This window comes from Penicillium soppii (assembly GCF_028829465.1).
Source record: "Penicillium soppii strain IBT 18220 chromosome Unknown utg000007l, whole genome shotgun sequence".
NCBI lineage: Eukaryota > Fungi > Ascomycota > Eurotiomycetes > Eurotiales > Aspergillaceae > Penicillium > Penicillium soppii.
Window position 1 is genome coordinate 997,992 of NW_026643237.1, and position 15,406 is coordinate 1,013,397.

The 15,406-nt window shown below is 47.6% G+C and overlaps 8 protein-coding genes across 8 annotated transcripts; 4 read left to right on the forward strand and 4 right to left on the reverse strand.

The window, feature by feature from the left end:
• Positions 1 to 542: 542 nt before the first annotated feature.
• Positions 543 to 2,615, forward strand: N7529_009645 (putative transporter; the record flags this gene model as incomplete). The annotated part of the gene is made up of 5 exons (XM_057245172.1): positions 543 to 679; positions 725 to 1,827; positions 1,884 to 1,981; positions 2,033 to 2,199; positions 2,246 to 2,615. The coding sequence occupies 5 exons, from the start codon at positions 543 to 545 to the stop codon at positions 2,613 to 2,615; spliced, it is 1,875 nt and encodes a 624-aa protein (XP_057093435.1).
• Positions 2,616 to 2,667: 52 nt separating this feature from the next.
• On the reverse strand, positions 2,668 to 3,522 carry N7529_009646 (25S rRNA (adenine2142-N1)-methyltransferase; the record flags this gene model as incomplete). Its single annotated transcript, XM_057245173.1, has 1 exon — positions 2,668 to 3,522. One exon carries the CDS (start codon positions 3,520 to 3,522, stop codon positions 2,668 to 2,670), a length of 855 nt encoding a protein of 284 aa, XP_057093436.1.
• A 287-nt stretch (positions 3,523 to 3,809) lies between these two features.
• On the forward strand, positions 3,810 to 4,766 carry N7529_009647 (60S ribosomal protein uL23; the record flags this gene model as incomplete). Its single annotated transcript, XM_057245174.1, has 4 exons — positions 3,810 to 3,884; positions 4,196 to 4,245; positions 4,331 to 4,617; positions 4,679 to 4,766. Exons 1-4 carry the CDS (start codon positions 3,860 to 3,862, stop codon positions 4,764 to 4,766), a joined length of 450 nt encoding a protein of 149 aa, XP_057093437.1. The 5' UTR covers positions 3,810 to 3,859.
• A 659-nt stretch (positions 4,767 to 5,425) lies between these two features.
• Positions 5,426 to 5,837, reverse strand: N7529_009648 (Tim10/DDP family zinc finger protein; the record flags this gene model as incomplete). Its single annotated transcript, XM_057245175.1, has 2 exons — positions 5,426 to 5,592; positions 5,738 to 5,837. The coding sequence occupies 2 exons, from the start codon at positions 5,835 to 5,837 to the stop codon at positions 5,426 to 5,428; spliced, it is 267 nt and encodes an 88-aa protein (XP_057093438.1).
• A 257-nt stretch (positions 5,838 to 6,094) lies between these two features.
• On the forward strand, positions 6,095 to 6,660 carry N7529_009649 (BUD31 family protein; the record flags this gene model as incomplete). Its single annotated transcript, XM_057245176.1, has 3 exons — positions 6,095 to 6,266; positions 6,324 to 6,454; positions 6,517 to 6,660. The coding sequence occupies 3 exons, from the start codon at positions 6,095 to 6,097 to the stop codon at positions 6,658 to 6,660; spliced, it is 447 nt and encodes a 148-aa protein (XP_057093439.1).
• A 455-nt stretch (positions 6,661 to 7,115) lies between these two features.
• N7529_009650 (forkhead box transcription factor) lies at positions 7,116 to 9,212 on the reverse strand (the record flags this gene model as incomplete). The annotated part of the gene is made up of 1 exon (XM_057245177.1): positions 7,116 to 9,212. The coding sequence occupies one exon, from the start codon at positions 9,210 to 9,212 to the stop codon at positions 7,116 to 7,118; it is 2,097 nt and encodes a 698-aa protein (XP_057093440.1).
• A 1,815-nt stretch (positions 9,213 to 11,027) lies between these two features.
• On the reverse strand, positions 11,028 to 12,794 carry N7529_009651 (aspartate kinase; the record flags this gene model as incomplete). Its single annotated transcript, XM_057245178.1, has 5 exons — positions 11,028 to 11,125; positions 11,211 to 11,922; positions 11,950 to 12,463; positions 12,534 to 12,614; positions 12,667 to 12,794. The coding sequence occupies 5 exons, from the start codon at positions 12,792 to 12,794 to the stop codon at positions 11,028 to 11,030; spliced, it is 1,533 nt and encodes a 510-aa protein (XP_057093441.1).
• A 970-nt stretch (positions 12,795 to 13,764) lies between these two features.
• N7529_009652 (C78 family peptidase) lies at positions 13,765 to 15,396 on the forward strand (the record flags this gene model as incomplete). The annotated part of the gene is made up of 6 exons (XM_057245179.1): positions 13,765 to 14,241; positions 14,292 to 14,759; positions 14,812 to 14,843; positions 14,901 to 15,052; positions 15,110 to 15,314; positions 15,363 to 15,396. The coding sequence occupies 6 exons, from the start codon at positions 13,765 to 13,767 to the stop codon at positions 15,394 to 15,396; spliced, it is 1,368 nt and encodes a 455-aa protein (XP_057093442.1).
• Between the last annotated feature and the right edge of the window lie 10 nt (positions 15,397 to 15,406).

The window sequence follows — 15,406 nt, forward strand, 5'->3', positions numbered from 1 at the left end:
TTTTGTACATGGGTTGATGTTCTGCCAGATGAAAAAATGTTCTTCTCTTCAGATGTTTGTATGAAGCTTATACTCTAGAAAGTACATATTTACGATACACATTTATCACATATTCACTGTATATTACCTATCTCCCTAACAGACACTAAGTAGCAAATTCATTTGATCCCATCTATTTTGATAAGAATATAAAACCAATTCTAACTCAAATATTGCTATAGTAATGTATGGAGTCAATATGAAAACCAAAAGCTCAATACATAAGTCAAATCAAAATCTTAGTCAAACAATACATCCGCTTATCAAATGAGATCCGCACCCCACAGCGGAAGCTCAATACGCTAGACTATTTTGAATATCGTGGACTCGAGTCGAGTCTCTCTTATCTCCTAATGCTATCTCCTCGTGATAAGTGAGGGGAGTTTTCTGTTTACTCCCTGTCCAGTCCTCTCTTCCTTTCTACAAACTCACTCCAGCTGCGAGTAACAATCTCTCACACGATATATTCCGAGGCAACTGCTCTCGTGTCGGAAACTACGAACATGTCCGGAAGAGTAGACGAAGACGATGAACCAGTTTATGGTTCATCGAGAGTCCCAGCCGCAACACCTAGCTCCTACGACTATGGTCACCTAGATCGAAGGAGTCTCGCCGAGTCGGAGATTGGCGGTCGACAAAGGTAAGTTGTCCAATCCTCAGAGCAAGACCCTACTAACAAAACCAGATCATCCTCCTTCTCAAATCGATTCCGCCAAGCTGGAGGTCCAAACAGTTTGGACAATTTCGCACGGTCTTGGCAGCGAGCTGCCGCCTTCCCAGAAGTTATCCCACGGCGGTCGTCGTTCGTCTCCACCAACGAAGACGATGATATTGCCATTGCAACCGGTCAAGATCACGGTTCGCAATCTCCTTCGTGGGGCCAATCCTGGGGCCGACACTCGGATATGAATCGGGCTCTGCTTCATGGGGACTCGGATTCGGACCGCGAGGATGATGACTCGCGCGAGCCCTCTAGAAGGGCTCTGCCTAGCACGGGGTTGCTTGCTTCGTCGTTTGATCGGAGCTTTGCGACTTCTTATGGGACCATCTCTTCGCGAATCAGTGAGTCGACTAGGAGAAATGCTATTCAATTCCACCGGGAGCTCCATCCTCAGGTTCATATTGATGGATCTGGAGATCCGGATCGGGGACCGTTGCTTGTCAAGCATATTCAGCATGAGGATGGGACGCAGGAGGATATCATTGTTGGCCAGTCCACTGTCCCGCAAACAATCTTCAACTCTGTGAACGTGTTGATTGGAATTGGTCTTCTGAGTTTACCGTTGGCGCTCAAACATTCCGGATGGGTTTTGGGTTTATTGTTTCTGGTCTTTTCGGCTTTGACCACGTCTTACACGGCTAAAATCCTGGCGAAATGTCTGGATGTTGACCGGAGTCTTGTCACATATGCAGATTTGGCTTATATCAGCTTTGGACACCAGGCTCGTCTTGTCACTAGCTTCTTGTTCTGTTTGGAACTTCTGGGGGCTTGTGTGGCCCTGGTGGTCCTGTTTGCAGATAGTCTGTATGCGCTCGTGCCCGGGTTGAGCATCTTGCAATGGAAGATTGTCTGTGGCGCGGTACTTGTTCCGCTCAACTTCTTGCCGCTACGATTCCTCAGTATTACCAGTATCCTGGGTATCATATCATGCACGTCCATTGTGGTTCTCATCTGTATTGATGGTCTTATCAAGCCAGATGCTCCAGGCTCACTGCGTCAGCCAGCTAACACATTCCTCTTCCCTGAGAATTGGGCCACCCTTCCTCTGAGTTTTGGCCTCATCATGTGTAAGTCAACATTCAATGTTCTTTTGACGATACATGACGACTAACTCTCGAAAAAGCACCATGGGGTGGCCATGGGGTTTTCCCAAACATCTACAGAGACATGAGACACCCCCAGAAATACGGCAAAAGTCTCTGGGTGACCTATATGTTTACAGTAAGAGACCAAAGGTATTCAAGATGAAAACACAATTCTGACTTTATGTAGTTTACTTTGGACTGCTCGATGGCAATCATCGGTTGGTTGATGTTCGGTGATATTGTCCGCGACGAGATCACCGCAAACATTCTCACGGTCACCAACTACCCACAGTCTATATCTGTTGGTATCATAGTATTCGTCTCCATCATTCCTCTCACGAAAGTGCCATTGAAGTGAGTTCACACCCTCCTCAGCCCCTGGCGCTGCTAACAAAAACAGTGCCCGGCCTCTTGTCGCCACATTCGAAGTTCTTTGCGGAATTGGAGCTGGGCATGCACCATCCAACAGCAGATCTGAGACCCTCCAGCAGATTTCACGGGCAATGGTTCGTGTATTCACTGTGGTAATGATCGTGGTCTTGGCAGTCATCTTCCCAGCTTTCGACCGCATCATGGCTTTCCTTGGATCGTTCTTATGCTTCACGATCTGTATCATCTTCCCCCTTGCGTTCTACCTCAAGATCTTTGGAAAAGAGATCAGTCGTGGCGAGCGCATTCTGGACTGGGTCCTGCTTGTCATCTCTTGTATTTTGGCAGCGGTGGGTACTGTGTGGGCCTTCTTGCCCCAGGACATGCTCATTGCGAACTAGATAATTCCACCGACATCGATGTGGAGAGTATAATAGCATTTTGTGCAAATAATCACTTTTTGTTGAGAATGACGGCGAAGTTGTTTCTCGTCTTGCCAGACCTCAATTCTTCCTTCTTGAAATTTCTCGGCGAGTAGTCACCAGTATGTTCCCAGAGATGGAAAACCAACTTCGAAGTCCGCTTGCTCTGCGTAAGACAGAAACCCAAGCAATTCATAATCTCGCCTAGCCTTTCTTCGTTGAGGTACCGCGAGTTGTCCACACATGCAATCGGCAGTACCAGGAAGAGCCGAGGCACAAATTTAATGGCAGATTTCGCTGTCAAGAACTTGACGCAACGCTTGAGCATTTCACCTCGTCCCGTTGCCTCAGGTACGTAATTGAGCACCAATGACAAGCTAATCATGTTGAAGCGTTCATCGTCATTAGACGGCAAAGGTCGCTCCATGAAATCTTGCTTGAGGATCCCCGGCTCCTGCGAATTCAAATCGATTCGCGAAACATCCAAAGCGGCGTTCATAGAGCACGCATTCTTTGTGCTTAAAGCTCCAACTTCAAGGACTCGAAGCTTTGGCATTTCCTTATTGAATTGCTTGAGTTCAGGCTTGATCCAGTCAATGAGCACCTTGCTGGAATCACCGCCTCGGTCCATGGATTGACCTAGTTTACTGGCGATCTGATAACTTTCCAGGCCGCCATTGGCTTGAATTTGAGCATCAATGCTGCTCACTCGGGCTTCATCACCGGCTGCCAGAGCTTGAGCCCGCGTTTTGAGCAGGCGGTGGTGAGTGCGAATCAGAGTGCGTGTGGCTTTGGCTGAAAGCGCGGCATCTTTAGATTTAGTGATTGGAGGTCGGCCTGTAGACAACAAGCCGGGCCTTTTGTTGGTTCGTTTTTGGGGAGCCATTGTGATATGGGAAGTATCAGAACGTCAGTTTAGCACGCTCATTAAAGACTCAAGATCCCTTTCAATTTGTTCTTCGGCTGAATAGAACAGTGGTGGAGGTGATCATGTAAAAAAGTAGCTGGTCAAAAAGCAAAAAGATAGAATAAATACAATGTAGATCCTGATTGGTCCGAAAAGTGACAGTATTGTAACATCTGGTAATGTAAATTACAGCCTGACTCAGCATATCACCTGACCCACAACGGGCTAGGGTTTTTTTGTTAAGCGAAAACCAATCCAAATGTTCGACTCTTGACACTGTGATACTCTCCATCATCGACAGCAACCGACGACAGCCATGGCCCCCTCCGACAACAAGACCGGTACGTGCAAACAGCTATGCGCATCTCTATCGCTGCGATTGCAACACCGATTGTGAATTTGTCGACCTAGAGGACGATAATTGGGAATCTCGAAAATTTCGAGATTTGGAGATCACATCGCAAAGACCCGGGAACACGTCGACATGCAACAGAAGCGATCAGAATTGCTATCGAACATGTTCTCCGAAATCAGATCTGTGCTTTGGCTCTCTCCAATCCGAAATATCGTACTCGACGTCCACAAATTTTACAACGGCCGCAATCTCCAATTTTTTTTCTCGTCCAAGACCACTGGCTAACTTCAGCAACAGGCAAGAACAAGGCCAACGCCGCCGCCAAGGCGGTCGCCAAGGGCGCTTCGGTACGTAATGAAAGATGAAGCAGACCAAAATTTTGATTTGTTTCAAAATTTTCGGAGCCTATCGCTAACGCGGTTGTGGCAACAGCTTCACAAGTCCCGCAAGGTCCGCACCTCCGCCACCTTCCACCGCCCCAAGACCCTCCAGCTGTCGCGCGCCCCCAAGTACCCCCGCGTGTCCGTTGCCCACGGCCCCGCTCTGGACTTCAACAAGGTCATCCTGTACCCCTTGAACACCGAGTCCGCCATGAAGAAGATCGAGGAGAACAACACCCTCGTCTTCATTGTCAACGTCAAGTCCAACAAGCGCCAGATCAAGCAGGCTCTTAAGAAGCTGTACGATGTTGACACTGTCAAGGTTAACACCCTGGTCCGGTATGTGGTTCTTAAACTCAAAATATTAAGATTCGTTGAATTTTTACTGATTCGTTTATAGCCCTGACGGTACCAAGAAGGCCTTCGCCCGCCTCACTCCCGATGTCGATGCTCTTGACATTGCCGCTACCAAGCTGGCTATTGTCTAAATGGGGAACTTGTTTGGGTTCTGGCGAACTTTGTTTATCACTACGGTGATTCTAAAATACCAGCCGGGCTGAATGATCAAAAAGATAACGTGTCAATTTTCACGATTCCTGAATATAGTGGACTTGCCGGTCCTGTAATGACTTCACTTGTCCATTTGTAAATTGTAGCGTAGTGATTGGTAGTGCTGCTATTTGTCGAGCAGTCCTCCCGGAGCTTCTATGTCACAATCCAGGAATTCTAAAAGACTTGATATCCTACACTCCCACACTTGGCATTGTATCTTGAACGATCGCTATGCTCCGTTATTTTTTTTGTACGTCTATCTGCCAGTATCTTTTTCTTTTCTTTCATTGCTGTGTACAGTATTCTCAACCCCAGTGACCATTGCCTATATACCATGAGTACATATCTTGAATGCTCTAGATGATCGGACAATCCCGCATTCTACAATGGAAACCAGATGGCAGTGTACAATGATTCATAAATTGATTCTAGTATACAAGAGATCGTTTTGCAATCCGTCTATCCAATCCAAAAACCACCCAACCGTCCAGTCATACCGGGGTAAACCGCAAGCCCCAAACAATCCATCTTCAAATTATGATATGCGGAAACCCGTGATAGAAATGATCCATTCTGTGAATGGAATAGAAGGCATTTAGTGGCCGCGCATATTATCCAGCTTGGTCAGGATAGACAAGCTGGTATCCATCCACCGATCAACGCAGTTCTGTGCGCATGCCTCTTCGGACTTATCGAGGGTACCGGAGGAGATCTTGGAGGTGATGCACTTTTGCCAGCAGACTTCGTTCAGGTGGTGGACGGCTGGGTGGATGTTAGTCAAGGTTCAAATTCAATGCAATGCCAATTTAGATGATGGAATCAGGGGTCATGGGCTCAAAGTATAATCCATAGTGAATAGATACTAAGCTGTTGCGCCGGTCTCGGGGTAGTAAAGTCAAGAACTCACTCTGTTGAATGTTGCTCTTCTGGGCTTCATTGGTGAGAACCTGGTTGAGCTCCTGCTTGTCCTTGTCTGACAGCTTGGTAAGGTCGATGTTCTGCTCCATTGTGTTGTGGAATTGAGATGATATAAGGAATAGGATATCTAACAAAAGTAGCCAGGAACATACAACACGTAGGGACAGTTCAAAATCAAAAGGCGGTCACAGCAGGCACAAAAATGACGCGCAGTTTTCCTATCGATAGCCAGCATCGCTTTCTTCGTTTCCAGTATTTCACCGTTATTCAGGATTGAGAACTGTGTCATACTGAACAGTGGTCAGGATATTGAACTATCTACTACTCACATTTCGCGGCCTACATCATGCCTCCAATCCGCTCCGCCCGCAATCGCAAACCGCCACCGGCGGGCTTTGATGATCTCGAAGATACTTTGTTGGAATTCAGCAATAAGATGAAGGATGCTGAGAATGCGTCGCATGAAGGAAAGAAGAAATATGAAGTTCTCTGGCCTATATTCCAGATCAGTCACCAGCGTACGTTTACTTGAAGACTTCCCGAGAACAAAATCGACAAACACTAACCTGTCGCAGGCTCACGATACATTTACGACCTTTACTACGAAAAAGAAGCTATCTCGAAGCAGTTGTATGACTGGCTTCTGAAGAACGGGTATGCAGATGCCAACTTGATCGCCAAATGGAAGAAACAGGGCTATGAGAAGGTGTGTTGCTCTTTTTACTTATAAAAGGTCTGAAATTCCAAGTAATGCTAACATGTTTCTAGCTCTGCTGCCTGCGCTGTGTCCAGACGAAAGAGACAAATTTCAACTCCACTTGTATCTGCCGTGTACCCAAGGCGCAGCTGAAGGAGGACCAGACGGTGCAGTGTGTCAGCTGTGGCTGCCGGGGATGTGGAAGCAGTGACTAAAGTGCTTGCACTTGGAATGGCTTTCAAGGACTTATATGAACTCGGCGTTTCGGTAATTTGCATTTAAAATCAATCAGATACCCTACATTGTAATTCGTCCAGGTAACTTATTCAATTGCTAACTACATTAATACAAAAAGCGCCTTCAATGTGCGTGATTGCCCTGTATCCAAATCATCAAAAACCAATCGCTTGCATGTACATCTTAGCATCGTCATTAAGGTCGTAACCAGGCCATCCTGGGCTCGGAAATGTCAGAACCGGCTCAGCCCAAAAACTCCCAGATACAAAAGCCGCCCAAACCAAACATCCAACTCCAGAAAGAAAAAAAAGACAATGCCAAAGCAAGACCAAAACAGAGTAATAGGGGGGTAGGTAGAGTTGCAGAAAACCATAAATCCAAGGGTTGGGTCTCACAGAGTGCCCGAACGAGAAAATCAAATCATAATAACGTTTTAAAACAAGGTCGTATTGCTGCGGTGGCCCATTTGGGGTCGCGCGTGAAGGGTTTTGGGCTTCAAGGTATCATCTTTGCTCATTCCACCAATTTTTTGGAAGCCCTGCAGGAGGTCGATGCCGTCGACTTCGCTGGGGCTATCATTGCTCTCATCGAAGAGGTGGAACGAGAAGAAATCTTCCTGGCCAGAATCGCCGAAGCGGTTGGGTTCCGGAAGCTTGGACGGTGACTCAGGGAACATGGCAGACTTGGATCTTTGTAGTGGAGGTAACCCAAGTCTGCTGTTGACGTTCACAGATGTGATGTCCGAGAGAGCGGTGGTGCCACTATCGTTACGTGGGCGTTTCACCGAACGTTTCTCCGGTGACCCATAAGAGACGTGGGCTGATCCTGAATCCGCAAAGACGTCGAAGGTCGTGGAGAAATGGTCATGGGGAGTATAAGACTCGTCCTGCAGGTTGAAGGCTGGGCTCCAGGGAAGAATGTCTTCAGACAGGCCCAAATGCTTAATGGGAGAATTGACCATTTGCTGAATCTTCCGACGATGGTTGCGCAGGTTTGTATTGGGAGACACCGATGGAGGAGGCTTGGCAGGCTTCTTGAACTTGATGATTGGAGTCAAGGGAGGTGGCTGCATGCTGATGTATTGGCTGCGGAGAGGAGACGAACCAACTGTGGGATTGGGATGCTTGCGCACTGCAGGCTGGCCAGGGCTGATATCGTGAGATGAGCTGCGCATGCGCGCAATCTCTTCTTCTGCACGACCGCGTTTGATGCGCGGCGGCTCGATATCTAGGTCAGATGTGAGGATGTGTCCGGCCTTGTTAGGCCGCAAAGCCGATGATTCCAAAGACGAGAAGTATCCACTATCGTTTAGGGTGATTGACTTGCGCTTTCGCGGGCGAGGCGCAGGAGTCGGGCCAAACTGAGTGGGTGTTGGAGGGGTTCCCTGACGGGCGAAGCGAGGAGGAGCAATGGGCGGAGAGGAGCGAATAGTCTGTGGCGGCGATGATCGAGGCACCGCGCGTGGTACAGGAACCGGGATCACTTCATCCGCATCATCTTGGAGGGCAGGGTCAGAAGCAGGTAGAGTAGCATCCGAAGACAAATCATTTTGAACCGGCCTAGGGGCAGGCACATGGTGGGAAGGCGCGTGATGAGCAAGGGGTGGCGGTACCATCCATGTGGTGGTGCTGCCGCTTTGCGATGGAACAAGATCCCTTTGAGGAGCGGCGGGGAGAGGAAGACTGGACATGGTAGCGCGGCGCACTTGCTTGTCCTTGAGGAATTGGGTCTCCATGCCAGGCTCAATGGCCCAGTAGTTGCCCTTGCCAGGGTCATCTTTGGGTCGCTCCTGCTTGATGAACGCCTTGTTGAGACTCAGATTATGACGAATGCTGTTTTGCCAGCCTGGGTCGCTGTTCTTATAGTATGAGAACGTGTCGGAGATCCACTTGTAAATCTGAGCCAATGTCAAACGCCGATTGTTGGCGCGCAAAATGGACATGCCGATCAAGGTGGCGTAGCTATATGGGGGCTTCGACCCATCATCGTCCACAGGCGGCATGTCGTGGGGGTCTGGGAGATAGGCGACCGGCGCGTCGTCGCGCTTTTGCTTCTTGTTGGAGCGCTCCTTGAGCGGCGCAGCTTCCATAAGGGTGCGTTTCATGGGAAGTTTGGAGTCATAAGAGGGTTCTGGGAAATCGGCGAAACTGTCATTGGACGGTTCTTCTGAGAAGTTTTCTTTTGCTTCGTGATTGATACTGGAGAAGGTGGTGAAAAGAGCAGAGTGTGGCATGGAGGATTGAGAGTATATAGGGAAAGGCGCTTTCTTGGCCGGGGAGTCGGTGGTGAACATGGGAGGAGTGGGAGCAGAGATGGGGACGAAACCAAGTTTTCCGTGACCCGGATGCGAGCCCTGGGAGTGAAGTCCTTTCGTCGGCGATGGCCTGTGCGGGCCGGGACGAAAAGACGAGTTCTCAATAGGTTGAAGTGGTAGCGGTGAGGGTTGCAGACGGGGCTGCGATCTGATGATCTCCTGCGCTGGGGCTAGCACTGAAGTAAAGTGTGCGCCCGTAGAACGCGTCGATCCCATAATCTAATTGAAAGGGCCACAAAGTCCACAACGTCAAAAATCACCCCAATAGTGACCATATGACGCGTCGATGAAAGCGCGATTATTGTTGACAACAAGGCCTCTCGGAGGGGCCGAGTTTGCGACACGAGCCGTGTCTAGATGTGACGAGACTGCAGAGAATTCACGCTGGACCAATAATAAACCCGAGGGTAGAGACCAATGGTAGATCAAAAGCAAAGACCAAGAACCTCAGGCCGTCATGCAGAAACCAGATTGGGCCACAAAGCGCTAAGGCGTCACAATCCCTCTGCGCGAATCAGGCCGCACAGATAACAGATGATTGGGAGAATAGATGAGTGATTGTGGATAAGACACCGATTTTGAATTCGAAGATTGGTTTTGAATAAGAATGACAACTGGGGTTGAATATGGAATGAGTCGAGAGAGAAAGAGAGCAAGAGGGAAGGTTGAGAGGAAAAAGAGAAAGCAAGAAGTACAAAAGACAACCTTGGAACGTTTGGATAAAAGATCAGATGAAAAGATCTACTTTAGTCCGAGGTTCCTTGGATAAGAATGGGGTTCAAAGGAGTTCCTTTTTCTGCTTTCTTTTTGAGTTTCTTTTGTTAAGGGAAGATAGAGCCTCGAAGAACAACTAAGTGATATTATATGAGAATCTAGAAGATCAATTCTTTTTCTTTTTCCGCTTTTTTGAAAAAAAGAAAAGAAAGAAGAAAGGCGGGGGGAGGAGAGAAAGATTGAAGATCGATCTGAGAGCAAATAACTGGCATGATACTCGTCATGTATGGTAATAGAACTCACGCGTCACGCGTTTTAGTATGGGATGACGCAGTCTGGTCTACCTAGGTAAGCTGTAAGATTGGTAATGATGTGTTATATACAATATAAATTACCAAAGGGGCTCTTTTCCTCCCTTACTCATTGCTTGTCGATCAGATCTCCACTGAAGACTATGTCGACCTTGATTTGGTTCTATGCCGATATTTCATGTCTATATGCCTGTATATGCCTGTATGTGCCTGTATATGCCTATATTGGTCTATATTGGTCTATTGATGACCATCTAGGATCTTGTATTGCTTATATTGATTGTATTCATCTCTGTTCTATTCTTAGACCATCTACTCTGTACAACTAAGTATACACTCTTCAATATTATAGAGGCCTTTGAAAGCAAGTATGACATGACTCTCGGGCTATTCTTAACTTTTCAGCATTCGCCGTTGGCTATTGGCCTACTAGCTTAATTTGACCGGTATGTCGATGTAACTCTGAAACGGCTTAACCCCTTGATTCTCTTCAGGCCCCGTAATCCCATCAATCACCGGCTCTAATTCATTCGCCAATTGACTTACAAAAAAAAAAGGACAGAAAACCAAAGACGCATATGCGCAACTCTGCTCTGCAGCCGCAACCTAATAATCCATCTTGAGGTGGAACTATCCGAGCTGTATGGAGTACGAAGTAGTTGAGTTGCATGTACTCCAATCTAGGGAGATCCCCTAGTTCCTCACTACCTTCCCTTACTTGTAAATGAGAGACAAATTGTAAGAAATTGAATGTTCTGTATGAGAGTCCTGAAACAGACGCTTGATGACATCTATCTATATTGCAGGGGGGTAGGAAAAGGAGAAAACGCCAAGCCCCATGCATCACAAAAAAAGAAAAATGGAAAAGAGAAAGCATACATCGTATGCTAGGTTTCCCTAGTCCGAGCCCCTTTATCTGGTGAGCTCCGACATAACTTTTTTCTATCACCCAAAAAAAAAAACCAAAGGGATATCTTAAAACAATGACTTGCTCGAACGGGACCGTTTAGTCCAAAAAGGTGAACATGCTGGTATGGATGATATTCAGGGCTCGGTCGGCATCTCGTTCTTCAATGACGCAAGAGATATTGATTTCACTGGCACCTGTGAGGGGGAAAAGAAAAGACTTGGTTAGCTTCAATTGAACGTAAGGAAGGGATGGGGCGGCTGGGTATCAATTATCACTAACCTTGCGAGATCATCTCAATATTCACATTGTTCTCCCCAAGAGTAGTGAACATACGACCGGCGACACCGATCATATTCTTCATCTGCTTGCCCACCAGACTGAGGATGGCCATGTCCGGGATGATGTCCACGGTTCCGTACCTCCCCAGATCATTCAGGGCCCCCTTCAGATCTTCATTAATGACATGATACTCATCATCCCTTCCGTTTCCGTTCAGGAGGGGCATTTCTGAGTGAAGTGCCAAGGACACATGGACCTCACTGGTGGAGATCAGATCGATGGATAGACGCCACTTGTCCAGGACAGAGAAGATGCCCGCAAAGAACCCATGAGAGAGCGATCGCTTGTTGGAATGCACGTTGATCACCAGGATATTATGCTTGATGGTCACTGCCGTCGGCCGCTTCGGCCGCTGCATGAAACTGGGACTCCGCGTCCGGAACAGACGGGGATCATGTCCTGGTGTGGTTCTCTCCAATTCAGCCACAGAGTCAGGGAAGATAATGGTGCCCCGGTTCTTGGGGTTCATGACGTTCTTGATGCGGATGGGGATCTTGGCGCGGATGACTTGCTCCATGGTGAACGGGTGGATAACCTCAGATCCGTAGAAGGTCAACTCGGCGGCTTCGGCGGGGGTGATAGTGGGGAGCAGGCGAGCTGTAGGAACCTTGCGCGGGTCTGCAGTGAAGATACCATCCACCTCCTTCCATACCTGGAGCTCTTTCGCCCGGGTTCCGACGGCGACCAGGGCCGCACAGAGATCAGTGTATCCCCGACCAATCTGGTCGAGCAGACCGCCGGGGATGTTACCAAAGTATCCAGTCATGACAGGTACTCGATGTCCGCAGGCCTCGACCTTGGCTCCGAAAGCCGCTGCCAGTTTATTATAAAAGTCTTGATCCAGACCACTGTTCCCAATGGGAAAATCGACAATTTCAGACAGATCCACATATTGTGAATCCACCCCGCGATCTTGCAAGAGAGCAGCCATGACTCGACAGCTTAGTTTCTCGCCGGCACTCATCACCTTGTCCACGCAGCGGGCACTGATCTCTCCCAAGGTCTGGGCAGCCTCGAGGACCTTGAGTACTCGTTCGCATTCTGCCGTGAGGTCTGCGATCACTTGATCTCTTAATTCGACAGACTTCAATTGTTCCTGGACAACTTGGACATGCTCCAAGCGGACGGCCTCTACCAAAGTCTTGTATTGTCCCGATTGAGTGTTTTCGGCGTCCCGCGCTGCCCGCAATAGTCTATTCAAAAGATATTATATTAGTATTCCTCGGCCACAGAGATTGTCAATGACGTGTCGTAGTGACTCACCGGTTGGTAGTGCCCTGGGCTTTTGTAGAACTGCTTCGTGCAGAACAGACGACGGCCACTCTATTGTCCACGAGGCTGGGTCTGTAGAAGGTTAATTTTTGTCGATTGGTGAAGACTGAAAAGTGCGTCATACTCGATAACCTGTTCAATGATGTTGAGCGCGAACTTGCCCACACTTGTGCCGCCAAATTTTTGGACGACCCAATTGCTGCGAGCCTCGGAAGCCATAGGTAGATCTGAATTAAGGAGAGTAGTGGCCATTATGCGAACCCGTTCAAAGAAAAACAAATATGAAAAACAGAAATGGAAAAAAAATTAAGGTCAAGAAAGAAGAGTCATCGAGTTAAGATGGATCTTGGAGGGGAAGACCGGCGAAAGCGGAGCCTTCCTACAATAATGGGCCACTTCCGGCTCCAGGGCTGCACTCCGTACAATCAAAATCCTGGTGATTGTATAGGTTAACTAATTTTTCCTGTCAAAGTCAGTCCAATCAGAGATTTTGTTTCATTCACCGCCTCTGGATTCGTCCAGGTACCATACGATATCGGCCCCAATCACGCCATTTGCTTACCTGTTCCATGCAAACAGTACAAACAGCGCACACATCTAGAAGTATCCGATGACTCGGGATAAGTGTTATTCCAGAGAGTACTCCATACAATACACATGTATGTGGTGCTCTTAGACATCCCATTATATACACATGTACACGTATATTGATAGCTAACTATACTGCACAATATGTCAGACCTCCAGTAATCCCTGAGTTTGATCATCCATACGTAAAAAGGCCATAGAGAAATCATTGACAACTGTAACGGAAGCAAAAACGCAGTCTACCTTATTTCCTAACAAACAGATTATTTTCATCTATCTTTTATGAAATTTGTCATTTGTCTCTCTTATTCTTTTAAGGCCATATGTGCAATACTTATAAATGTGGTTATGTGTTGTCTATAACAAAAGATTAAAGCATTAAGGATGTGGGGTCCGGGAACGCAACGTTCTGAGTTTAGGCATCAAATTACATTCTTAGCAGTTTTTTTCTATACACCTAACCACTCTGTTTTGTTCGACGTTATTTTGCTTTGCCTTGTCTTGTTTTTGTTCTTGTTTGGTATTTTGTTGTTGCTTCTCCTTCTCTTCCGCACTTCGTACATACATCTCCATTCATGGTTTTGACCAAAACCCCACCTATTAATCTCTCCTCAACATCGGTCTGATACTCATCATGACCGATCTCAACACCATCTCATGCCCATTCTGTCCTTTTATGGACTCGGATGCTGACTTTGTATCCCAACACATCGAGTTCTGTCACCCAGAAGGCGGAGATCCCTTTTCGTCGGATCTAGAACCCGCGACTCAAACCTCACTTCCATCTGACGCAAGCACAGACAACTATATTGAATGTCCACATGGATGTGGGGAAGTGGTGACAGCCGCTGAGCTGTCCATTCATCTTGATCTGCATCTTGCGGAGGACATTGCACTAGACGATGTTGGGGCCACTCCAGCACGCACTCTCGCACGCTCTCCTACATTTTCCCAAGACGATGAATATGATAATGATCTCGATATGGTGGACTCTTACAAAGGTGGTAAGCGTGGAATGCAAAGAGATTCTGCCAGAGCCAATACTGTCAAACCATCACGGCCTCATAGTCCCCCGAGGACAACTAATGCCGACGGTACAAAGAGATTAGGGGTATGTTTCCCCTGCTACGCAAATGCACGGCCTCACTAATATACAAACAGCGCTCTGAACTGGGGCCGCATGCTCACGAAAAGAAAATGCCTTCGTGGCTCAAGAAGATGCTAGAGAAGGGCAGCAGCACCTCAAAGCAAACGCAGATCACATCTGACGGCAAACTGTCACGCAAAGAGGTAGCCGAGAATGAGACAGATCATTTGGTTCCTGTTTTGGCTCGTCTCTGTGAGCAGGACCAATCCGTTCAACGGGCTTTCTTCTGTAGCCCTAAGGTCCGCCATATCTGCAAGATGCGTCGAGAAGGCGGGTTTTGTGGCTATCGCAACATTCAAATGCTTATCTCTTGGTTAAGAAAGTCTCGTGGCTTTGGTCATGAGCATTTCCCGGATAAAGGGCCAACGATCCTTGATCTACAAGATTTAATTGAGGCGGCCTGGGATATGGGATTCAATAGTTCTGGCAGAGCTGAAACGGGAGGCATCAAAGACACGCGAAAGTTCATTGGAACGCCTGAGGTTAGTTTTATCTCCGCCAGATTGTGCACCTGCTAATGCTTATACTTTCCAGGCTCAAGCACTCTTCATGAGTCTAGGGATCCCGTGAGTCAAGCGATTTGTCTTAATATACAATATATACCCTTCTAACTTCTATTCCAGGTGTTCTGCCAGCAGCTTGAGTGAGAAGAACGATCTACGGGCCTGTGATGCACTTTACATGGAGGTCGCCAACTATTTCCGATCAGCCTTGACAGAAGACGAGACTAAAATCGTCAAAACTGATCTCCCCCCGATATACTTTCAACATCAGGGTATTACTCTCTAGCTCTTCAATCCTCTGCCAGGTATCATTCACTCACACAGCCTAGGTCACTCTATGACAATCGTCGGATTTGAAATCCGGGATAATGGCAGTGCAAATCTGCTAGTATTTGATCCTATGTTCAAGACTTCTCCTGCAATGGAACGCTTGACTGGGACTTTTGTCAAACCCTCCGATCCCACTCGTCTTCTCAAAGCATATCGCAGAGGAACGCCCTACCTACAAAAATATAAAATCTTCGAGCTTCTGAAGTGAGTGGTCCAGCTTCATTCCCACACCCTCAATGCTAACGACCACAGACTCTCTATCACCCCCAACCCCCCCACCGCATAGCGCCACATTC